We start from the raw sequence: 26659 nt of genomic DNA on the forward strand, positions 1-26659 counted from the left end.
GATATCTTAGCATAAATAGTTAGCACATATTCTAAGGGATTATTCAAGGTAAAACGGTCTGTTAACACCCCTGGAGGCATAGGACAAAAGGTGGCGGGGGCAGGCTAGTGGGTTACAGATTGTTGTAATAAGTCATAAATCCAGTGTCTTTATTAAGACTGTATTTTCCACTGAATGCATCCGATGAAGTGAGCTGTAGCTCATGAAAGCTTATGCTCAAATAAAGTTGTTAGTCTCTAAGGTGCCACAAGTACTCCTTTTCTTTTATTAAGATCATGATTTAAAGACACTGGATTTATGGCTTATTACAACAATCTGTAACCCTCTAACCCACTTTTTTGTCCTATGACTACAAGGGTGTTAAGGGGCCACTTCACCTCGCTTAGCTTCATGGCATTCTCTGTTTTAGAGTTTTGGGTGTAGTGACTCTCTCTGCTATGTACAGTTAAGAAGAGTTCTTAGTGAAACTCCATGAATACTGAAGCCAAATTGGCTCTATACTCTCAATATTACCTAACACAATAGGAGGAGAGGAGACTGTGTCAGGTGTTATTCATGGATCCATGGATTATATAGTCAGAATGGACCATTGTGGTCATCCTGCATAACACAGGCCATAGGACTTCCCCGCATTAATTTGTGCTTGAACTAGAACATCTCCCTTGGGGAGCGGAGGGGAGGTCCAATCATGATTTAAAAATTTTGGTTAATTACACTCACCATTAAAATTTTACACCTTATTTCCAGTCTGAATTTGACTAGCTTCAATTTCCAGCTGTAGTATCTTGTTATACCTTTGTCTGCTAGTTTGAAGAACCCTCTGTTATCAAATTTGCGTTCTCTATATAGGTACTGTGATCAAGTCACCGCATAATCTTTTTCTTTGATAAGCTGAATAGACAGACTTCCTTGAGTCTATCACTAAGGCATGTTTTCTAATCCTATAATCATTCTCACGGCTCTTCTCTGTACCATCTCCAGTTTTTCAACATCTTTCATGAATTTCAGACATCAGACTGGTCACAGTATTCCAGTAACAGTTGCTCCAATGCCAAATATAGAGATAATATAACCTGTGTACTCCTATTCAAGATTCCCCTGTTTATACATGCAATGATCTAATTAGCACTTTGGGCTGCAGCATCACACTGGGAGCTCATGTTGAGCTCATTATCCATCATAATCCCCCAAACCGTATTCAGAGTCAGTGCTTCCCAGGATAGAGTCTCCTATGCTGTAAGGATGGCCTTCATTCTTTGTTTCTAGATATGTATGTTCACATTTGGCCATATGAAAATCATATTGTTTACTTGCCCATCTTACCAAGTGATCCAGTTCACTTTGTATCAGTGACCTGTCCTTTTCGTTATTTACCATTTCCTAATATCATCAAACTTTATCAGTAATGATTTTATGTTTTCTTCCAGGTCATTGATAAAAAAATTGTTAAATAGTGTAAGGCCAAAAACCAATCACTGTGGGAGCCTACAAGAAATACACTCATTTGATGATGATTCTCTATTTACTATTGCATTTTGAGTCCTATCAGTTAGCCAGTTTTTAGTCCATTTAATGTGTGCCATATCAATTTTTTCATCATTCTAGTTTCTTAAGCAAAATGTTGTGCACTACTAATTCAAATGCCTTACAGAAGTCTATGCAGTGTTGTTGTAACTGTGTCGGTCCCAGGATATTAGAGACACAAGGTGGGTGAGGTAATATCTTTTATTGGACCAACTTCTCTTGGTGAGAGAGACAAGCTTTTGAGCTTACACAGAAAGCTGGCATCTCTCACCAACAGTAGTTGGTTCAATAAAAGATATTACTTCACTGTCTTTCTTACAGAAGTCTAAGTTTATGGCATCAGTGCTATTATTTTTATCAACCAAACTTGTATTCACATAAAAAAAGAATATCCAGGTTGCTTTACAAGATCTATTAGCCCCCATATTGATTGACATTAATTATATTATCTTCCCTTAATTCTATTAACCAAATCCCCATATTAGCCATTCAGTTATTTTGCCCAGGATTTAAGTCATATGGATAGGCCTATAATTACTGGAGTAATCCCTTTTTCCCTTTTTAAATATTGGCACAACATTAGCTTTCTTCCACTCCCCTGAAACTTCTTCAGTGTTCCAAGATTTATTGAAAAATAACATTAACGATCCAGAGTTATGGTGACCTGCTCATTCAGAGTTCTCTGAATATTGGGTGTTAAGCATGAAGGCACAGTAAACTCTCTCTTTCATCAGAATTTTCCCAGTAAAGGAGGTAATTTTCCTTTTTGTATTCTCTTCCTTGCTTGAAATAAAATCTGCCTTACAGTAAATAGATGAATAGAAAATTACTTGTATTTTTATACAAATAGAACATTTACAGTGGTATTCTTTCTACTCCGTATCTTCACTACAGTTCTCATTCATACATTCAGTTTATACAGTAAAATTAAATCTATTATTCATATTTGGAAGTTTCCATTGAATTGTGCATATCACCTCTTCGTTTCTTATTGAGCTAATATTCTATGACATGAATCCTGCACTGAAAATGTTTTGTATTATAACTGTAGGTAAGGATATTGATCCACACAAATATACACCTGTGGCTGCTTGAAAGGCCTGAGAGTTGGGGATGGTCATCTGATTGCATAGCACCATCCACTGTAACCCTGTGGGGGTGAAGAGGATACATACGGCCCTCCCCATGCTATTTATATATTTAGGCATCTAAATACCTTTGTAAATGTGGACCAAAATGCATATAATTTTTCATTTAATGTTGGCTGATCCTCTGAATACATAACCATGTGCACAACTTTACTCACTGAATTTAAATCAATGGAATTTCTAATAGGATTAATAATTATAATATTTAATTCTTTTCAGCAGTGTGACAGATTTATGTTACCAATCTGCCTGAGGTGTCAGGTGATCAGGCTGAGGCCACAGGATCATTAGGGGAGGAGATGACGGAGCACACCAAGTGACTGAGTTTAAAGCTTTATTAATAAAATAAAGTAAAATAACAGCGGAGAGTGCTGCGGGTTCCCCATGTCACTCAGAGGAAGGAAGAAAGCGTTAGTGCCCCAGGCCTTAACCACTTTCATACTCACACACACACTACCTGAGGCTGGCCAGGCTCGGGTGTAATGTACAAAGAAGGGGAGAGGGGTGGACGGGAGTTCTGTCCTGTGCACAGGTCGTCCAGGGTCCGCTATTGATCTCCAACTTGCTTCAGCTCTCAGGAGGGTTTTTAGGTCCTGGGTTCTCTGGGACCTCTGTTCCCCATGCTCTTTGTACCAGTCCAAACCAGCTTTCCATGGCTTCCTCAGCTTTCCCAAAACACACTGGTTTCAGGGACACAAGACGGTTGTTTACCCACTCGCTGGTCTTCGCTGTCTCACTGGTTTTCGCAGCCCCTGTAGTTCTGTTCAGCTGAATACTCCTTTCTCACGGCTAGTCGGGGTGGAATTCAGGCTGCTGTCTTTCTTGGCAGGCAGCCGAGAGTCGGTTGTGTGCTGTGGCCTTGGGCTGGAGTCAACGTCTTATCTTCGGGCCTAGCTGGAGCATCGAGTTAACCCATTTTCTTCTCTCTCCCTCCCTCTTTGGCCTTTTGCAACCTGCAAAGGAACCTTTCACTCACACTCACACCTTTAACCCTTCCCAGAATGCTTTGCAATGCCTGCAACAGCATTAACAACATTCAATGCTGATCTGCCTCCCCAGAGGACCCCCTGAGGGAGGGGGGCCATTGGGGTGTGGCAGCAGTACATCTCAACGCACTTTACAAAAGAAGGTAAGTACTGTATCTTCTCCAATTTACGAACGTGAAGAGTATAGTTCTATATGTGCCTAGACGTTTACAGGATCAGGACCTATCCGTGTTCATATAAATCTGTACACATTTATCCAAAAAATGTATACAGTATTTATACATAGTATTTTTTAAAAAAATTAGGGCAGTATTACATGCTTACACTATAGATATAGGGCTCTGAATTATTTCAGATGCTTCCTTATTTTTATCCATCAGAACTAACCCTTCCAAAGTAGCTGGACAATTTTAGAGGTACTTTATTTTGTTTATTGTTATGTATAATATAAAAATTGTACACTCTACCATTAACTTATGAGACAGTGAAGACAAACATAATCTCTGCTGCTGCTAAATAGCAGCATTAAATAATTTATTTCTAAGTTTCTACATGGCACCAGAGCATCTCACACTAGTTAAAACATACAAACCGGGGCAGGGGACGGGGGGGCCGAAAGGTCTTTTTAAATGACACATACTAAATCAGATCACGTACATTGCCCCAACCAAAGGCCTGAACAAGTAAGGAAAGCTGTTACTTTGCCCTGAGACTTGTGAAATGAGGGCTCTAACAGCTGTCAGAGGGAGCGGGCCCCAGAGATCTGGACTCTAAAATGGTAAATTCAACTCCAAGAATCAACAGCAGAAGAGACAACAGTTGATTGTAAATGTCAAGCTGGCACATAACAGTGAGCATCTTTAAAACTTCAACATTCACCACTCATTTATACCTGCAGTGAAAGCAGTATCATTTTGTATCAAGAAGATACAATAGTACTGGTATCACTTGAGTGAAAATGTTGAGTTTTAATGTTTTGCACTCTAGATAGGAGAGTCACTGTTTCTTATATAGTAGTCCCCAATCATTTAGAGCTTTAAAGAGCATGAACCAACTCACTGAGTTGGCCTAAAGAAAAATTGACATTAAAATCTCACTAATTTTATTTTTGCAGGAAGTTAATCTTCAGTTTTACAAAACAATAAACCAAAGGAAAATACTAAATACTATTGTATAATAATAGAGGGCAACCTACTCCTTTAGGCCATCATTTACATGCATGCGCAACCCAGGAAAGTGTTAACACATACAGGAGAACATACATGGAGTTCTGTTTGCATATTCTTCTCTTCTCTCAGTGCTTGTGTCCCTGCTGAAGTTTGGGGACTCTGAAGGTTTTCTGAATGTACAATTCTCCTCTGTGCCCAGCAGCCTCTGTACATTTTGGGAGTACAGGGATCCCTGCTGGAACTTCTACTGCTGGAAAGTTCCAAGGGATGTGGCTGTCCCCTGGCAAATGGGCCTGCAGGAGAAGAGAGCCGATGTGTGTGGAGGGGGTGGGGAAGGAGGCACTGGAATATATCAGAGGGAAGAGCAGAGGAGCATTAAGGGAAAGTCAACACCACTAAATCTTGGCACTCACTGCAGAGCGCTCTGGCTGGTGATTGGAGGGTCACAGAAAAAGAGTCTGCAGCATTCTTGAAGTTACATCCCCATCCAGTTGCCTGCTGACTCCACAGTTGTTGTGGCAGCCCCAGGAATTGCTAGCCACTGGAGTACAACATAGAGGAGCTGCTTGCCCACCCAAGGAAGCAGGTGTCATCTGGACAAACAACAGGTGATGTGTGCTTAGAATTTGTACTTGGAGGTACAATATTCTTACACTATTACGCACACCTATGCTGTAGCGTCGCATCTCTGCTTTGAGCTGAGCTAGCTTCCCTGTTTCGTACATTATCTGTACATTCCAAAAACCAAGTTTGATTTTTGTCTTGGTGTTGAGCACTTCAGTCTTCATTCCAGTGGCTTCCTTTCGGCTTTCGCCACTGGCAGTCGTACGGGTCATTGACTCCTGCAAGCAAATAACACACAGTAATGGTCAATTTCTCTGCTGCTGTTTCCATAACATTTTATTTTTTAGGGGACAGGGTTGTTAGCTCTGTGCCTAATCCCCAACCTGGAGGATCGGGGGGTCTGTTTTGTCTGCTCCCTCCCCTACACTCAGTCCTTGATGGAGCATAAAGCCCCTGTCGACACAGACTCTGGGGATCTTTAAAGCATGCAAGCTGTCCTGCCATGACAAGGCACAGACACCAGAGGAGAGGCCTATATATGGCTGGACACAGTTGAACCAACTTCCTTGATTAGACATGAAGACAACATCTAGAATTATAGGAAAATATGATAGCTGTAAAAAGTCAAAAGAATTTCCTGTGATATTACCTAAGTTACCACTTGCTTAATTTTAAAATATCCCTGTTGACATCTAACTATGCAAACTCTTATCAATTAATTATGATCTGTTGTAAAAAGTTGGACACACTTTAGCTGAAAAAGTATGGAAAATATACTATCCTAAATTATAGCTAAAGCAGAAAGATATCTGACGGTTAGAGTGGGGATAGTTTTATTGCATTAACTTTATTACTTTAGATTTAGTATCTCTGAGATTTAAAACCATAGATTAGTTAGGACACATACTTGGTGTCCTGGACTGTCCATAAATTACCCATGTCTTATGTCTGTTTCTTTGAGGTGCTGAAGTCTCTTGGCCCCTATTAAAGTCAGTGGGAGTTGTGGGTATTCTAGACCTTCCAGGACTTGGAGGTATAGAGCTTATAAGTTCATGTCCTATATCTCTAGATATCTCCAGATAGTTGGGGCTATGTTTGGATATTGTGAATTTTGATAAGTTTGTGTATTTTCATCAGGAAAGAGGGTTACAGGGATACATCATTGCTATACATGTTCTAGTCTGACTTCTTTTGTTTTATAAGATTAGTCAGCTACTTTCCTTTTAACTGTTCCCTCTTTTTCTTGTGGTAAGTGTGTACAACCCTGTCTAATACAAATGTGTGTGTCCTATTGGCACTCAAACAGAGCCTCAGGACCAGATTTTAAAAGGTATTTAGGTGACTAAAGATGCAGATAGGCATTTAGTGCAGTTTTCAAAACCCATTCAAAATTTATGGAGTTAAGTGTCTAGGAACTTTTGAAAATACCATGAGGTGCCAATCTGCATCTTGAGGCGCCTAAATACCTTTAATAATCTGGCCATCACTGACTAAGTAGATCCTTTATTTGGAGGCAACAAAGAGTTCATTCTCCTCTCACATTGATTTTACACCAGTGTGACTCCGTTGAATTCAGTTGAGTTAGTCCTGGGTTACAGTGGTTGTTAATGTAATGTTACCAGTGTGGGAGCATGAGTGGGTGTTTTATCTTCACAGTGGGGAAGCTCATCAGTGTAAAACATAACAAAAGAGGCAATATTTCACCACGTGGTTTCCTTTCTAAGAATACAATGAATTCAACAAAGATGCTGCTATATTTAGTAAGCCTATTGTAATTTATACCTAAATAAAAATAACTCACATATGTACTCCAACAGTATTGCTGACTTCATACCTGTATTTTTAAATTCATGCTTGTTCAGCTTTCAAAGCTGAAATTGTTTAACTTACTGTTTGTTTACTTACTCGTCTAACCTAATAAAAGATCTCTAGTAGTAAGGTAACTTTGCAAAATTAATTTGCAACCAGTCCCAAGACATTATATATTAATAATTAAGGGTGTTGGAAGGTTATAAGTGGTGGCAAGTTCTTGGATCTTTTGGTGGAGTTTTAGTGAACCAGAAGTAATTTGTAATCGAGACACTTTTGTGAGAAGTTGGTTGCTTAGAGCCCTAAAAGGGCTGTAGTGGATTTAGCTGTGGAGAAAGAAGATGCTGAGAGGTAATATTCTCCTGAAATACAAGAACAAGAGGGAAGGACTGCAAAATGAGTAAAAGCTAAACAAATCTAAGTGAAAAGCAAGTATTTCCTCAGTTCCTTACGTATCATTTTCATGTATTCCTGAACAATTTTATTTTGTTCTATTATGTAAACAGAGTTACTGGATTGTTTTTATTGCTGTTCCTTAGATTACAGAATCATAAATATCAAGACCTCATGTCCCTCTCTTTCCTGGAGGACCTTGGCATGGTCTTTGGAGGGCTGAAGAGTGGTGCCATATGAGGGTGTACGCTGAGCTGCAATTCTTCCTCACTCAAACTGAGTTCAGGTTCTTTCCCTGTGTATCTAACACTCAGCATGTCATTCCCTATATATAGTGGGAGGAGGAGCTTCAGCTCAGGTTACAGGTAGTGTAGCCTCATTTTCATATTCTCCAAAGAACTTGTATAACTTCATTAGGCAAGATGGAGAAGCAAAGACCTGATGTTTCAAACAATTATAAAAGACAATTAGAAAAGTCTGTGGTTTAAAAACATAATTTGAGGCTACCTTTATACATAATGAAGGACAAAATGAAAATGAATGATTTTTCTTTGCAGGTCACCATTACGTGATTTTTATACAGCTGTTGCCACTTTGAGAATAGTTTCCATGGTAGTCCTGCATGGATACACTAGAGAGAGAAGAGGGAACAGGTAGGCCTTACTCTCCCCTTCTCATTTGTACAAGGTGGCAGACATAATTCTAGGAGTTGTGTTAAGGAGGGTAGGAGGGATGACAACAGAAAGAATCTGTGTGGATAGGGCACATTGATGCAGCTTCGATGTGGGGAAGCTGGCTACACTTTTTCTAGCACATAGTAAGCTCTGCTAGCCAATGCACTCCACCCTGCATCTCTGGAGCCTTATTCCTTACAATAATGAGATGCCTCTAAGAGCAACACTTGGCCTCTTCCCTTTCCCCTAGTGATGTATGGACTGTTAGGTGCCATATTCGAGTCCTTAATGTTCTGCAAAATAAAATTTTCTAATACAAACAAATATAGTATGTGAACATAGAAGTGCTTTGTTTTTCTTATGTAATAAATTATTCCACGTTTTCACAGAAAATAAAAATCCCATAAAATATCTTAGTTCTCACAGCAAAATACTTATTATTATAGCATAAATGGCAAAACAACAACAAAACCCCCAAACCCTTCAATTTTCCCCTTAATAAACTTCACTCCTCACTCAAAAGTTGGTATAAATTTGCCGAATATGTGACTATATTGATTTTCCATTAATGTAAAACAGTCCTTAAAAACCATAAACTACATCTGCCATCTGCTTCATAGAATGTATTGTTTCCTTTTCCCTGACACTTACACGCAGGCATTATGGCTATTCATAGGCAGATATTATTGGTTCTGGTAGCTAAGATACTACAGTTTAAATCCATTAAATTCCTCCAGGTACATCGTGGTTTAATCACCTCCTGAAGATAAGAATTCTATTCATATAGTAAAACTGGATGGACAATGGTGTGCATATTTTATGATCTCTTTAACAGAGCAGTAAAAACATTCCAACAAATGCAGCTAGGATACAATCTACCAATTGACCAGATCAGGAAATACTTCATGTTTTAGAGTCTGTACACCTTTGTGTCCAGTGCCTTTCTCCCAACTGTTGCCCCCATCCCTAAATCCCTCTACCCAGCTGGTGCCCTCGTCCCACAACTGGGGCCCTCACCCCATGCCCCCACCACCTGGTGCCCCTTCCCCCCATGCCTCCTACCCCATGCCCCCACCACCACCTGGTACCCCCATCACCGCCTCTACTGCCCCTCTCCCCTTGACCCTATAACCCCAGCTCTGGGCGGTGCTTACCTCAGGCGGCACCCAGGAACCTGCCGGCGTCTCCCTCTGGCTTCTAAGCAGAGGCTTCTGTGTGCTGCCTGTACCTGCAGACACCACCTCCTCAGCTCCCATTGGCCACAGTTCCTGGCCAATGGGAGCTGCTGAGCTGGCACTGGGGGTGGGGGCAGCACGCAAAGCCCCCATGCTCATGCCGCTGCCTAGGAGCCAGAGGAAGATGCCAGCAGCTTCCCGGGAGTTACACGGAGCCGGGTAGGGAGCCTGCCTGTGCCCCGAACTGGACTTTCAACGGCCTGGTCAGCACCGCCCTCTTCAACCAGGTGTTCCAGTTGAAAACCTGACACCTGGTAATCCTGGGCAAAACGCCCCTTTTCTTCCAGCTAGCCAGACAAATACTTACATAAAGGTGGCAGTGGGCACAGTATGTCTAAGTCACTTTACATCTTTTTGATTCTTTTAGGTTTTCCAAAATTATTTTCTGTGTATGTTGGTAGATTAACAGGCTTTAAAAATTAATAAAATTTCACTGAAAGCAAACTGTGCCTCTCACAGCACACTCACTCCCTCTCTTTTCTCCCCACTCCTCATGACATGTCTCATTCTGACTCTGCTGCAATTTTTTTCACCAATACACAAACCTCTTCACACTATGTTTTACCCAGGTTGCATTCTCATTCCAAAAGGAAGGTTTTTCGTGGATTGCTAAAGTGTATTAGTGACTTTTTCTTAAAAGCTGCCACTCTAAGATGCAAAAACAAATTAAAGAAGCTACATTTTTGCTTCAAAAGGTTGAGTTTTATGAGGGCATTTTTAGCTCATGTAGTGAGTTTTCAGCTAATAAAATCTGTGTTTTTAATATTGAAATTTTTGACTGAGTTTATCGCAGAGCGTTATATTCAGGTGAAAATGAATTGAGGAGAAAAATCAAACCGTTTAACTAGCACAATACAATACTAGGTGTTTGCTGATTTTCAGCCATCTGTGAAATATGTATGCATACTACTTGTCTTCTAGATGATAGGCCTGCATTGTAATGAGCTATTAAAACCAAAGCTGTTTATCACATAAAAGATTTGTGAGTCAGTAAAATTGATGTAATTGAAAATCATATTTTATAGTAAATGGAAAATATGCTCTTTTAAATATGCAAAAAAATAGCATTCATTAAAAATTGTAATCCACTTTTTGAATTTAATGCAATGTAACTTTAATTTTCAGCACATTACTTGAGGCAATGGTTTGATATTTTCTTGAAGTTCATCTGATTAGTTCTCAGAATTATGCTGAGAAAAGCCATTTATTATAGAAAATAACTTTTTAAGCAGTGAACCTCAGCAAAAAAAATTTCTCTTTTATGGTAAATTGTTTTGTGCTTTTCAATGGCAAGGGCAGTAGTTAGCATTAATTTTATAATGAACTTGTTTTCTTATGATTATCAAATCAATTTTAAATCTTAAAAGAAAAATGGCATTGATTTAACTGAATCTGTGGTACCATTTTTGTGAAGGTGAGCTTAAAATAATGTATTTTAAGTCTGATTGATTTTGGTCACTATTATGCCATAATTCATGTGATATGAATTGCTTATGTAAATTAAACATACTCTGGAATTTCTCATCCAAGTTATGATGCATAACTAAAGCCACGTTACATATAGCCAAGGCATGAGTTTTGAATATGTTAGTGAATAAGCTTGGTAAAGTTACATAACAATTAGTCTGAGGACTTGCTGAGATAAATGAGTTGCCTGCACTGCAATTTAGTACAATGGAGATTTGTCCTGTTTCTGCAGAAGTTTTAAGCAGCTTTACTGGTCAGTAAAACATTAATTGAAAACCATGGGCCAAATTCATCTCTGGTGAAATCCTAGTGTCTTCAAAACTAACTTTATTAAGTCATATCTATCTCTGACACAAAGTGGTGTTCAAGCCCTGCCCCAGGGCTTCTGGTCATATCAAATGAGGACAATGAAATGCATCATATGAAGGGTGATGAATTTTCAGAGGAGCTGTCCATCAGATTAGATTAAAATTAAAGGGGTTTTTTTTGTTTGTTTGTTTGTTTTTTGCCAGACCCTTAAAGTAAAAAGCTTTCATGACATTTTGCTGTGGGGCAAGTGGGAGAAAATGGTGGCTTGGCCAATATGCATCACCTTTCAACCTCAGTAAAACAGATTCTAATATTCATGTCTGTGTGCAACTTTTTGTTCAGTGCATATGGCTGTTTCACGTTCCTGTGTAAACATTATACTAGCAGTGTTCAGCTGATTGCTTTGGGATGCACTTGGAGATATTTTAAGTGTGTGTGTGTGTGTCTCACACACACACACACTCTATTTTGTGGTATAGAATTTAATAGGTATATTATGTTTATAAAATTAACTTTTAAATACTTATTGTATGTGCTATTATCAAACTGATAAAACACCCCCAAAATCCAACTTCTAACTTTTGGAGCAGGTTATTCCATAACTGCTTATTGAAGAGTTTTTTGCACCTTTCTCTGAAACAACTAGTACTGGCCACTGTAAAAGACAAAATACTGCACTAGGTGAAACACTGGTCTGATCCACTGTGGCAATGCCTGTTTCAATACTCTGTCTACAAAGCCCTTCATTTTCAGTTTTTGCCAGTTTTTACAGAAAAATTTCTGGGTTTTATAAATGCTATTTTTACCAATTTTTCACATGAATTTTGGACCACTCAAGTATATGAAAATTGTAGTTGTTGGGAAGGTAGATATTTGTTAATAATAAATTAAGTGTAAATGTGAGGCTTTCTGTTAAAGTAAGCTAATGTGGTAGAAGATAGACACATACATGCATGCGCGTGCATGCTATATGTTCTATTCATGTACAGTTAATTAAATAAACCATAGCATGAAACTGCTTTTACTTTTAATGCTCTTAATTTTCTCTATTTGTTGCTTTTCTTCAGTCCTCCAGTCCCCCAATATTAACCCTGTTATTTACCCAGAAAACTGAAGTTAATTTTCTGTGCCGGTTTTCACCCATTTGCAATCTTTTGTAATAAACAGTGATACATTCCTGGAGAATTTTAAACAAAATAAAAAACAAAAGCAAAAGACTTTGTCTCTCCACATTCACCTTTCACATTACTAAACAAATTTTAAGAAACCTTTCCTCATTAGATGACATTAGTGTAGTATCTTTCATTTTGATTCTATATGGACTGGTGATTTTTACATTTACTGTTAGTATATTCTGTGTATCTGGTGCATTCAACTCTTTAAGTTTTCTTGTGGTCTGTAAATGTAATCATTGGAAACTAAGCATTATTTTCAAAGGAACCTCAATCTAGCTTCCATTTGTGTGAGCAGGATCATCTGCTTTCCCAGGGTTTCTGTACTATCACTTACAAGTTGTAACACACACACAATAAACATTACACAGAAATGAGTTGTGGTTGATTTGCATGCACAAAAGTATTTGCAGCCCTGAGTATAATAATCTCTGTTACAGCAGTGTAAATCTGGAGTAACTAATTTAAAATAATTGGAGTTACTGTGGCTTTAAGTCATTGAGGTAGGGCTCTGATTATGCTGATTCTGTCTGAAAATGCGTATGCTCAAGTGGTTGCATGCACAAGGACTACATTTTGAAATTTGACCCTTTGTATCATATGTAACTTTTGAAATCATGCAGCTTTCCCTTTTGTAAACTCATTAATTTTTAAAATTAAATAAGTATGTTCTAGCACTCAATCTTTTGGGACTCTGTTGGGGGAAAAAATCCCTTCAATGGGATTTAGTTCTGTTTACAGCCCCAAGCATATAACTTATTAGCCAATTCTATTTTGACCCCAAGGGCACTGGTTTCGGCAAAACCCTTTAGAAAAAGACTTTTCTAACCCATGCTCGAACCTGGGGCTCTGGCATCCACACTGCAGTGCACAGACCCAAATCAAAGTAACCATATTCCAGAGTCCCTAGTGCCCCCACCTCTTCCCCAAAATGTGGCCACTCTAGTCCTTGGATTGTGGTGCTTTGTGGGAAAAAATTACGGCCTGCCCTGCATGTTACCAGGAAGCAGCTTGATTTGCAAAAGGCTTGATCTGTTCTCTCTCCATTGCAAACCCAGGAGGCTCTCTGATAGTATTGCTTCCAGATCGGTGATCAGAAGAGAATGGGTTAACTCTGACCTCAGCTGCTGTCATTTTCAAAAGCAGATTGGCTTTCAATAGAGTGGATTTCAGATTATTGGGAAAGAGAGGACTAAGGAAGATGTGCAGTGGAATTGTGAGATACTTCTGGCTGAATCCCAGGACCTGAGTCAAGCGGGGCTGCGTCTACGCTGCAGAGCAATAGAGATTGGACACTGGGTCCTGGCTTAACTCAAGCTCAGACTCTCCTGCCCTGCAGGGGCCTGGGATCCTGGGTCTGGGCAATTGCAATGTAGACACAAGGGGCGTTAGGCTTGAGCCTGGGCTTACCCTGCAGTGTAGACATAGGGTAAAAACCCATGGCTGGTCCGTGCCAGCCGACTCAGGCTGCGGGGCAGTTTCACTGCTGTGTAGATTCCCAGGTTCGGGCTGGAGCCCAGCCTCTAGGACATGTGGAGTGGGAGGGTCCCAGAGGTCAGGCTCCAGCCTGAGCCTGGAAGTCTACACTGCAATGAAACAGCCCCACAGCCCAAGCCCAAGTTGGTTCGCAAGGACTAGCTGGGGGGTTTTCTTTCCTGTGTAGACATACTAGTATCCTCTGAAACCTAACATTGCCACTACTACCAAGTTGCTTCCCTGAATTTAGGATCAACTGAATTTGGTCTTACATACCTGGAAAACATTTGAGTCTTAGAACAGAATAATTTACATGGTAAAAACAGTCACCCACAGGAATACTGTATGTAGGTAACTTAGAAGCTTTAACATACATGGATGTCATTTAAAAGCATAGCTAGATGGTACAGATCTCTACAACCTTTCATTCCCTCTTTGTCCAACTCCCTGCAGCAAGCCCAGTGACAGACCATCTCCCTGGTGGCTGCCCCCTCATTACTTAATTGTGTCATATTAGGAGGGAATTATATTTCATGTAGATCTTACCTGTGGAAACCAACATCTTGGCAACCACATAGTTTAATGCCCACCACACACAGTTTGTGGACACTGTCTTAGATTGACTTGATATCGCCAACCTCAAACATTCAAAAATCATGAGATTTAAAATAATTTGTTTCTTTACATTTGCCTTCTGGTGTGAGCCTTTAGGGTTCACATTTTCAGTATTTTCTCCACAACTGAAAATACTAGAGCCTTCCCATATCCCTCCAATGAAAGCTCAGATTCTCATGTAAACATCCAGGAGTTGGGCTGTAGCGTGAGGCTCACATAGAAATCATGAGAATTGGCAAAAGCGTCCATCCCTTCGTAGAAATAAATCCTCGCAGCCACATTTCAATCTCTTCAAGCTTCCTTTGCAATTACAAAATGCTTCTAAAGCTGTAGTTCTCAACCCGCGGCCCTATCAACACACAACTACACCCATGTGACATTCTCAGGGCCATGCAGGTAGTATATCTATTGTGTGGATGTGGCCCACAATGGCAAATAGGTTCTAGAACCACTGTTCTAAAGCTACCAGAGATACTTGCTTCTAAGGAGGACGGTATACAGTGTCCTCCAGGAGTTCATTGCTCTCACAGGAGGGAGGAGAGCTGCCCTTCAGAATCATGACACCTTCCAAGTGATGGCAATATAAAAGCACAAGTGGAAAGGAAATATAGAATTTCAAGTTGAAAACTCAGCAGACACTCTATCCTACAGTTAGTGTGTTGTTAAGTATCCTTCGTGCTGCCTACAATCTCTATTAAACAAGCCCACAGATATTTATGAAGGACTGGGAGGTTAGACCAGAGCTTCTGCCTTCCTTACTTTTAAAATTATTTTTCTATGTGAATTTACTGTTTCTGAGAGGTGCCAGATTGACAGTATGCCCTAGAGAATGATCTCTATTTGTTCAGAAATCAAGCACAGCAAGTGTGGTGTTCCTTATGCTGCCCTGGCAATATGTCTCAAACCTGGCGTGGGTGTGGGTGTGGATGTGGGCGTAGGTGTTGGGGGGGAATTATTTCTAAGGATGAGGAAATGGTTTACTTTCCATGACCATCCAAATCTTGGCCTGCCTGCTGAGCTTGTTAATGTCATATTTTTGTTATGTGGATTCCTGTCCACTAGGATCTAAACAAAATACTTATTCCAAACAGGCTACTGAACATCCCTCATATGGTAGCAAACTTTATTAGCTCCCAGCCTTGTTTTGAACCAAATCTGAAAGACCACCAGTTCAAATCCAGTCCAGGTTGATAGCTGTGGTATAGTGAGCATTATGTTAGATTTGTAAGCTATCACTTTAGACAGGGGAGGTTTCCTGGTAAGGCTCAGTAATGAAGTGTGAGGGCTGGATTTCAGCAGTAAGTGTGTAGCTTAGAATAGGTTGGGGTGAGCTGTGCCTCTCTTTTATGGAACAACCTGCTTTCTCTCCCTCTGTTTTGGGGTTCTTGTGTGGTATTCTGAATTCTAAGAAGAAAAGTAGGGTTGCACTGCAACCTTCTTGCAAGAGTATTTTAAGTTTTTAATCTAAATTCTGTTTTTATTCCATAAATATGTCAAAATACCTTTCAGGAACACTAAATTCACATGATAAAGAATTATTTCCCCCCAATATTTACTTCGAAATTAGGTCAGGGGAATGGAAGGCTCAGAGGATTGTAATTCCCTCTATGTTTTGTTGCCCTAGTCATATAAGGATCTTCATTGCATCGTCAAATGTTCAGATCCCAGTATTTAGAGGCTGACTTTTTTCTAGAGGGGTGTGGTTAGGAATTTGTAATCACATATTACATGGATACTGGGTTTACTCTTTGATACTTATCAAGTAAAATTTTAAGATTAGCACAGCTTTATTAATGTACTACACCTCAAGAGCAGGAAAAACGTGACTGATTTCATTTTCTTTTACAAACCTCAAGCGAGTTTTGAGCACGTTTGGCTGATTTGTAAGTGCATCTGAGCCACAGTTTGTCTTCCAGGGAGAGATTAATGGCTCTCAGCGGAACCATGTCTATCTAACATTTGGCATTTTTCAGAGCATTCCATCTGTGAGAATTTAGATTTGTTTGAACTCAAAACTTGTGAAACTGGTTCACACAAAACCCTCTGCAAACCACCAAATCCAGTGAGTTACTTTCGTGATTACAGAATGAGTTGCGCTTTTGACACCGCTTAGTCCCAGGTTTTGCTACCTTCACCCGTGTTTGGGTGGAACCATGACATCTTGCCGTTCCTAGACTGGATCTCTTGGCTGCAGCCCCCTTTTTTCCCAACGGACCCAAATGCACTGGGCAACTGTAAGCCCTTTTCCTTGGAGAGCCCGTGACAGTAGCTGATTAAAGTGAATAAAGAACAGCTTCTTCCAAACAAACCAGTATTTATTCACCCAAAGGTACCTCACACTGAAAGCAAAGGGCGAAAACAAAAAAGGCTTGTATGCATGGGTCTTCACGACACTGTCATCTTACCGTGGGTGCTTTCCTGAGTTCCATTTATCCCATTAACTTCCACGCGTGGCCTGAACGAAGCAGGCTGCCCTGCCACATTCTTTCCCTCCTTTGGTGTGTCTTTTCAGTGTCTCCCCTGGGCAGTTGCTGACAGTCCACTAAACTCTTCCTTCTTCCCCAGGCCAGGATCTTTAAGGTTTTAATATCCCCTTTGATCCCAGACTTCTGTCAGGGAAGAATAAACCTTGTCAGCGTGGTTGGCCAGCCTGGGTCACCCCCCCAAATAATAGCTTCCCCATTGTTTCCCCAAGGACCCTTGGCATTCTCTATGGTGTTCAGTGATTAATCAATGCTTTAGGTGCTTCCAAGAGCTTTGTTTTATTCTGTGTCATTTCCAACTGGCTGTACATAACAATAAGAGCTTCAAGGTGCCCTGCCCAAACTCTGTCTGGAAGACACAGCCCTTAAAGGCACAGTCCCCCCAGTACCACAATAACTACACCTTATCTTTGCCATTGTTTCATTTCCTGTTCGTTTCCCTCCTACAGCCTCCTTTCAATAACTTTATGTCGCCAAACTCATCCTTCCATTAACAGATCCGAGGATAAAAGAATCACAGGCCCCTGCCAAAGATGACAAAGATTTGAAACTGTGGGTGGAGGTTGCTACAATTTGTGAGTCATAGGTGGCAATTTTATTTTCAGATAGACTGTAATCAAAGTATTTGGTACGAAAAAACTAGACGTGAATTCTTCCTGGGAAGGGAAGAGTATTAGGGGATGGGAGAGAGGGGTTTGGGGTTGCTATGCCTCGTGGGAATGCAGAGTAGGGTTAGCGTTCCTAATTTGGGGTCATTTGAGCTAGTAGTTCTGGAGATATAACCTGGGGGTAGGGGAAGAATTTTTTTCAAAATATTTCTGGGTGGGTGGGTGTGGTTTTGTTTCTGGGTTTTTTGTTTGTTTGTTTGTTTGTTTGGGTTTTTTTGCACAAATCTAGAGATCAAACTATTACTGTGCTGTGGGTCAAAATGATCTCAATCGATCAATTTTACCCAAGGGTTAATGCTCATTAAGTTTTTGGAGAATCCAAATTCTGAATGGTGTTTAAGAACATGTTGGAGACAGAGGACTTTGCGGGGGCAGTGGGGGGACACAGGGCAAGGAAGAGAGGTTGGGCAATGAGGACTGATAGCAGGCAAAGCTTGGATTGGTTGTTGAGAAAAATCTGTATTTTATTTGCCCTAGGGCTGGGTGGAAGGTTGTGACAAGTGGCTACTGCCTGATCTTGGGGCAGATTAATATGTTGTTTCCAAAGACACACAGTGCAAAGGTTTGGAACTGACAATGCAGGTATTTGAACGCAGCATTTCCTGATTTTCAGAAGTTTGAGTTTTGCTCAACTCATTGTTCTGCCAGGGGGGCAACCTACCGCCAAACAACGTTAATTCCACATTAATATAGGGTTTTTGCCATTGAATATATGAATAGCCTGATCATGGTGCCCTATTCATACAAATAGTCCCTTTGACTTCAATGATACCACTCACTTGAGGAAAGGCTGCAGGCCTCTGAAATTGTTCACGGTATTTATTCTTAAATCTTATGTCTGTATTTTCACATAGAACATGGTGGCAAAGTTGCCATCCCAACATGTCCCCTCCTGGCCAGATGTAGCATTACTGCACCTTTGCCTCGGTTCAGCCACTGCCCTTTGGCCCACTTTGGCCATACACATCTTCTGGTCCTCCAACCAGACCACTTTACAGAGTCCTGCTCTGTAAAAGAACCACACAGTCCTTTATCAAAGTCAAAATATACAAAAATGTGTACAAAACTGAACCCTTCAGCACAGTTAGGTTCAGCTGGCAGTCACCTCATTCCAGACCTACCTCTGATGCTCTAGATTGTCCCTGCAGTGCCTCAGTGAACCCTACAGTCTAGGGGCTGATGCACTCCTCCCCTTACTCAAAGGTTCAGGCAGGCTCCCACTCATCAGAGCCCCCATCTCATGCAGGCTTACAGCTCACCCCTAGTGCCTGGCTTTTTCCCCTTCCTCTTTTTGAGCCTTCTATTCCTGCTGCATCCCAGAGATAGGTCACTTCCCACCTTTTCTCCTCCAGGTCTCCTTCCCCAGACAGGTTCACCCTGCTCTCCACTGGGTTTTATTTCTAACTAGGCCTGGACCACCCTCCAGGTGCAAATAGGTAGGTAAATTTGCTTATCGGGCCCTTATTAACTCTTTCCCAGGATGTGTGGGGGTAAACACCCCATCACAAGCATATCTGGAAACCAGTTTGTTTTCTTTACCAGCTGAATCCTGAGTTCTGACTTCTGTATGTTATCTACAGCATTCCTGGGCCCTGTCTACATCAAATAAATTTACGCTGATGCAAACCCTAATCTAGAAGCACTCCATTAATGTGAAGCAGGCTCAGCCTGAAAGTTACAAGTACTAAAACTGGGTAGGCAGGCCGCATGCTTCCGTGTCTGTGTGAAAGCGACTGTAATGCATTAAACAGACAAACTTCAAAAGCATATTCTGAGTCCCAAAGTCAGTTTTGTTATAAGATTAATGTTATGTAACACACTGAACAATGGACTAGGCAAGTGAAAATACGCAATTCTCTTTTAAATATATGCAATTTACTGTATTTGCAACACAGTGTCTAGATACATTAGAATTCTTGAGACATACATAAAATATAGGTTTAACACAACAGTCATAACACTGCAGTGTTTTTCGGCATCGTTTTGAGATTTGGACTACACATTTAAGTTTCAAAAACATAGCTTCTTAAATAAAACCATTTCAACTGAAGAAATTATCCTCTCAATTTTCATAGTATTGCATGGTCTTTTTGCCAGGCAACTTCCTTTAAAGTCAATGGCAGTTGCACAGCTAAATCCTCACTCACTGCTTTGAAAATGTAGGGCATGCTTTAGGGGCTCTTCACTTGAGCAAAGAAATCATTGCTTTGACGGTGCCTACATTAAGTGAGAGATGGAGGTGAACAGTTTTAGTTTATTGTTCATTTAGAAGCTGGAGGGGAAATAGCTGTCGACCACCTGTCACCCTCTTTTTTCTTAAGGAACTCCTTAAAACATTTATTGAAACCCTGGCAGCAGTTTTCCTTTGATTTCCTTTGATAGTTATCTAGTTTTCTGCTGCTTGCTTATTTTCCCTGTAATAAAATAGAGCCATTTTTAAAATGCACAAAGTGAAAAGCATGGTTTTGAAACAAGCCCCAAAAGAAAATTCACCTACTCATAATCTGAAACCTAATGCAATAGTTCATCATTAGGATGTAGTCCCAGTTTGCCTGATCTTTCTGTGTTTATGTTTGTGTATGATCTTTAGGTTTTTAAAGTAATTTTCAACACCATTTATTTTTGCACATAGTGTAATCACGTCGTATTGCAGATTATTTTAAACATGTGTAATAATTTCATGTAATTTGTTTAATTGCAATTTGCAACATACTGGATGTATAATTACTTGAATATGATACGATATAATCAAATTAGGAAAGTTAGATTGCACAATCTGTGTTTGTACATGCAACAATAGTGTGTAAAAGTCATGGTGCACATTAACAACACTGCACATATGCTCTGAGACCAAGGTACAGACAATATTTGGTATTTTCTTGGTAGAGTGTCAGTAACACAAGTTGTTCCTAATAGAAGTAATCTGTTTTTTTCCTTCTTCTTCTTCTTCTTCTTCTGTTTTTTTTTTGCATCTATTCATCCCTGGAGATGAATCTAGTGTTATTGTCTTCACATTTAATTAAGAATATTATGAGTGCCATGCATCACCATGGATACTGTATAGTAACTAATCCTTCATGGATACCCTCTTGAGGGATTTGTTCTTCTAGAAAAACAATCACAAGGCCCACTTCATTTTTCCAGCATTTGTTCAAAGACCGTATTGTAAAATATAAGCAAAAGTAATACACTTCTCATGACTTTGTTTTTCTGAATAATGATATGCTTGAAAGAAAGGTGTGTGTGTGTGTGTGTGTGTGTGTGTGTGTGTGTGTGTGTAAATAAAAAATGGAACTTAGAGTGGAAAGGGTCTTCCAGCTTTATATAGTCATAACTGTGACACCAACATGAAAGTACTAGTTACTAGTTTACTTTCTAATGTAATAAAGAGATGGATTCTCATTCTCTGATCCTGAATACCTAGGGTGGTAGAGCTATATGTGCTGGTATGTGGGAGAACTAGTTTCAGGAATGACTTTGGATCTTTCGCTAAGGGCATGACGACCCTTGCAGATGTAGAGCGCTTTGAGTTAAACGCGCCTTCGGAAAGCGCAGTAGGGAAAGCGCTGCAGTCTGTCCACATTGATAGCTGCAAGCGTACTGGCGTGGCCACATTTGCGGCACTTGCAGCAGCATTGGGAGCGGTGCATTATGGGCAGCTATCCCACAGAACACCTCTTCCCATTCTGGCACTGTGGCTTGTGGGAAGGGGCGGGGGGAGTAAGGGACATTCTGGGTCCTGTCCCAACGCCCCTTGATGCATCGGTTCGCATCCCAGCATTCCCTGTGCTTCCATCCACATTTGGTGCCATCTTTCAACCGTTTTTGTACTGCATGCTCTGTCTTCCCTTTCGATCTGCGGGAATGGAGCCCAAACTGCTGAGGAATATGCTGAAGAGTCTCACCAGCACATCACGTTTGGCAGTCAAGTTACTCCTTAAGATCCAAACTGACAGTGAGGACTCCGATGACGATATTGAAGTGAGTAATGTATATGACACAAGACTGCTTGTGGCATTCACGGACATGCTCACCACCGTGGAACGCCACTTTTGGGCTCAGGAAACAAGCACTGAGTGGTGGGATCACATCGTCATGCAAGTCTGGGATGACAAGCGGTGGCTGCAGAACTTTCGGATGAGGAAAGCCACATTCATGGGACTGTGTGCTGAGCTCGCCCCAGCACTGCGGCGCAAGGACACAAGATTGAGAGCTGCCCTGACAGTGGAGAAGCAGGTGGCTATTGCAATCTGGAAGCTGGCAACTCCAAACAGCTACCGATCAGTTGCTAACCAGTTTAGAGTGGGAAAGTCGACCATTGGAATCGTGTTGATGCAGCACCATTAATCGCATCCTGCTCAGAAGAACCGTGACTCTGGGTAACGTGCATGACATTGTGGATGGCTTTGCACAAATGGGTTTCCCTAACTGCGGAGGGGTGATAGATGGCACACATATTCCAGTTCTGGCACCAGCCCACCTAGCCTCTGAGTACGTTAATCAGAAGGAGTATTTCTCTACAGTTCTCCAGGCGCTTGTGGATCACCGTGGGCATTTCATTGATATTAATGCAGGCTGGACCGGAAAGGTGCATGACACACACACCTTTCGGAACACTGGCCTGTTCAGGAAGCTGCAAGCTGGGACTTTTTTCCCAGACCAGAAGATCACCGTAGGGGAAGTTGAAACGCCCACTGTGATCCTTGGAGACCCCGCTTACCCTTTAATGCCTGGCTCATGAAACCCTACGCAGGGAGCCTAGACAGCAGCAAGGAGCAGTGCAACAACAGGCTGAGCCGGTGCAAAATGACTGTGGAGTGTGCTTTTGGCCGTTTAAAGGGCCCCTGGTGCTCTCTGTATGGGAAGCTGGACATGGCCGATGACAGCATCCCCGTGGTTATATCCGCATGCTGTACCCTCCATAACCTTTCTGAAGGGAAGTGTGAAAGATTCACTCAGGCATGGAACTCGGAGGTTCAACACCTGGAGGCTGAATTTGAATAGCCAGAGAGCCGGGCTATTAGAGGGGCCCAGCTCGGGGCTGCAAGGATTAGGGATGCCTTGAGGGAGCAATTTGAGGCTGAAAGCCACCAGTAATGTCTGGTGCCCTGCATGGGAGTGAAGTGCAGTGGTTCCAATGTTAGTAGGAATCTGTGTTTGCTACATATGATACACTGACTTGCAGTGCCTGTTGCTTTCCTGGGCTAAGGTATCTTTTACTTTTTGCAATAATAAAGAATGTTTTCAAAGCCAAAAAATCCATTTATTGAAAACAAAATGCATTTATTGAAAAGAAACACAACTGCTTGGGAAACAGAAAGGGCAAGGGGGTGGGGTGGGGAATGGTACAATCACAGATTTGCGTATGTCCTGTTATCATATCAGCCTTCCTGTCTGGAGTGCTGTGCAACGAGTGCTGCACTTCAGGATGGCTATACTGCATGGTGATGGGGGTTGAGTGCAGTGGGTAACGGTTATAGTTTTCAGGGCCGGGTGGTGAAGCTACAGGTGTTGGAAGCAGCTGGTGGCGGTAAGAACCCGGATGCTGGGGAAAGTGGGTTGGAGGTGACATGGGGGCACAAGGGAAAGAGTTTTGGGACAAGGTTGCGAGGGGGATGGGCGCAGTAGTGCTCTGCCTACATGGCTATGAGCGCCTGGATAGAATCTGCTTGGCGCTCCATTATGCTTATCAGCCGATCCATGCTTTGCTGCTGGAGCACCGCGCTTTTGTGCCAGCACGCCTCATTCTGCTGGCGGATCCTCCTTTCGCTGTCCCACCACTCCTGCACTTTTTGATTTTCATTACTTGAATGCTGCATCACTTCATGCAACATGTCTTCCTTGCTTCTACGTGGCCCCTTTCTGATTCTTTGGAGTCTTTTGGCCGGTGATAACACGGATAGCTGAGATCTCAAGGTTGCATCCGTAAAGGAAAAATGCAACACTACCAGAGGCAGCGTTGTTCACACCAGACAGAGCAATGATTCGCCTGTACTTAAGGGCAAGCACAGTCTACACGATAGCATAATTTGCCCGTCCAAAGCGAGTGCACATAACCCACGGGAGCCCCAAAATGGTAAGCACAGGGTCAAGGGGGACTGATTGTTTCACAGCTGTACTGTCCTCTGGGTTTCTGTGCGCTGGGGAGAGCCAACAGGGGCGGGGGCCCCTATACTGAACACTGTCCCCAAATTTTCCATAGGATTTTGTCCTGGAAGATATCTTGCTGCTGAGGGTGACCTGGGAAGCAAGGGAGGGTCTTCTACTGCAATGCAGCTTCTGCCCTGGCCCATATGCAGCTTGCCTGTGTGCAGCAGTGGTCCCCCCGCCCCTCACAGCACAGTGGCACGGACAAGTTAGCTTTACTGGGACACAGTGGCTCTCTCAAGAAACCTGCGCAAGCGCATTGCCTAAGTTCTGGATTAGACCTTTGAAGAGTTCACTGAGGCTGATTACTGCGATGTGAGAGAGCACATCAATGCCCTATTCCACATCTAGGCATGCATGCAGCCCTAACCCTCCTCACCCCAAGAGCCCGCACCAACTAACTTCCTTCCCAGAATAAAAGCTGCTTACCAGGAACCTCCACTGGTGTTTGTCCTTCCCCAAGCACCAGCCACTGCGACTGGCTACCTTCCTCCTGGCTTGAGAACAGCTCCTGGCTGCATGCATCTAGGGATTCTGGGGTGTCTTCCTCCGCCTCAGCACCCTTGCTCCCGCTTTCCTCCTCCTCCTCCTGCCTTGTTGAACTCGGCTCTGAAGTATTGATGGTGGTACTCAGAATGGAGGTGCCGTCATCCTCAAGTATCGCATCCAGCTCTTTGTAGAAATGGCAGGTCGCGGGGGCAGCACTGGAGAGGCGGTTTGCCTCGTGGGCTTAGTGGTAGGCATTCCGCAGCTCCTTCACTTTAACCCTGCACTGCAGTGCGTCCCGCTCATGGCCCCTTTCCATCATATCCCTTGATATCTGCCCGAAGGTATCGTAATTCCTATGGCTGGAGTGCAGTTGGGATTGGACAGCTTCCTCCCCACAAAAAATGATGAGGTCCAGCACCTCGCCATTGCTCCATACCGGGGCTCGCCTGGCGGGTGGAGGCATGGTCACCTGGAAAGATGCACTAAGAGCACTCCATGCCTGGCTGAGCAAACAGGAAGGGGATTTCAAAATTCCCAGAGAATTTAAAGGGTGGGTCTGACAATTGGTCACCTGAGGGCAGGGCAGTAGAGTTCAAAAAGTGATGAGCAGAGTGGCTAGCACAGGCATTGTGGGACACTTCTGGAGGTCGATCAGAGTGCACTAACAGACCAGGGCATCCACACTGATGCCACGGTGCTCCAGCGGGGGCGCACAAAACGTTATTCCACTCGCTGACGTGGAGTACCAGCAGTACTGTAGCCGTGGAGTCAGAGTGCTCTACGTGCCTTGCCAGTGTGGACAGGTGGTGAGCTAGTGCGCCCGGGGCTCCTTTAATGCACTCTAACTCTCAAGTTGTAGCCAAGCCGTAAGTCAGTGTTACTTTCAGAAGTGAGGAAATTTTTTAAAGAAGCTGACTTAATGTTTCTTCTCAATGAATGGGTGAGAACCTACAATATCCCATCTGGAATGATTCGTGTTGGACTGGATGAGTACAGGGTAGTTTATCCTGATGTCTGCAGACAGGCAAAATCTCATTCTGACCTATCCCTACACTTCTGCATCCCCCTAAGGCCTCTCCTCCCTGACTGCTTTTTGCCTGCTCGAGTCACTCCTCTCAGACTGTGAACTACCCGTTCTCCCATTATGGACCATATTCAGCACTGGTGTATCAGATGCAACTCCCATTGAGCTCAATGTGTTGTTTTTGCATATTTGTGAGGTTACACAGAATAAGCGGTCGAGGCAAAGAACAACTTTCCAAGCAGGCAACAGGGAAGCTAGTTGGTTTATTCATTTTCTAATGTGACTGAACCAGAGTCAGATGGGACTCTGGATGAGGAATCAGAAAGGATGGCTCTGAGCCTCTTGATGAGTGTGTGAATGTATGTGTGGGGAGGGTCTATAATAGCAAAGCTTTATGCTGCCATGTTGGTAATATAACGCAAAGTGTCTGTCTTTAGGTAGTGGAATGGCCAAATAGCAGTCTTGTGACCCAAACAAAGGCAAAAAAAGAAAGGGAGAATGCATGGACAAAATTTTCTACAAGAATAATATAGCTGGCTAGGCAGATTCTACCGTGGGTGACATCACTTGTAGTAGGATCTGTAGTGTGCTCCTCAGGAGAGTATTCATTACTTCTTCTAGCTGCCAGATTAGGACACAATCTGGTAAAAACATTCACCACTCCTAAGTCATTTTGGGATTTTTAAAATATTGTGGCCATTGAAATAGCAACTGTAACTAATTTGCTTCTTCACTTTGAGTTTCATAAGTATGTTAGCAGTTGGCAAGTTACGCAATCTCCCAGATATTTTCACACTGTCTTGTTCTTCTCCTTTCTATTGTGGATTTAGGTTACCCTGCATAGTTAAGATATAGCCCGACACATGCACTGTAGTTTATGGAGCGAATTTGACACTATTCGCATTATAGCCTCTCAGAGGGAGAGATGTTTTATGCCTCCCATCTGTATTATTCACCATGGAGGTTGTGGTCTGTGTTGTCCCCTTTTGGGCAGAATCTGGCATCTAGTGATTTTTTGTTCAGACAATCCTATGATAAGTGACCCTGTTTCGGGCAAAGATAGCATCTCTTCTCTCCACCTTCTCTCTTCTGGTTCATTAGGATTAAACTCTTGCCCTGCTTTGGTTGGTGTGTCCAGTTCTAGTTATTTTCACCCCCTACCCATTTTGTTCTCCTTCCCTTTTAGCTTTTTAAAAGCAACCTTTAATAAGTATTTTTAAAAGCCATATATTCTAATGTACAAAATAGACAGAAGCACCCTTATAAAAATTATACTGTGCATCACTGCTAATTTATTTGCTTTCAAA

At 42.0% G+C, this 26659-nt stretch overlaps 1 protein-coding gene across 4 annotated transcripts in view; it reads left to right on the plus strand.

Annotated features, from left to right (window-relative positions):
* Positions 1 to 26659, plus strand: part of CTNND2 (catenin delta 2) — a 1172806-nt gene that overhangs the window by 112183 nt on the left and 1033964 nt on the right. Inside the window, exon 2 of one of the 4 annotated variants that reach the window (XM_074945027.1) lies at positions 8151 to 8246. The exons of the other annotated variants lie outside the window; for them this stretch is intronic. Coding sequence (XP_074801128.1) covers positions 8216 to 8246 — 31 coding nt within the window. The 5' untranslated portion in view covers positions 8151 to 8215. The remainder of the gene's footprint in view (positions 1 to 8150; positions 8247 to 26659) is intronic. 4 annotated transcript variants of the gene reach the window in all.

This window comes from Natator depressus, chromosome 2, assembly GCF_965152275.1.
Source record: "Natator depressus isolate rNatDep1 chromosome 2, rNatDep2.hap1, whole genome shotgun sequence".
Classification (NCBI taxonomy): Eukaryota; Metazoa; Chordata; order Testudines; family Cheloniidae; genus Natator; species Natator depressus.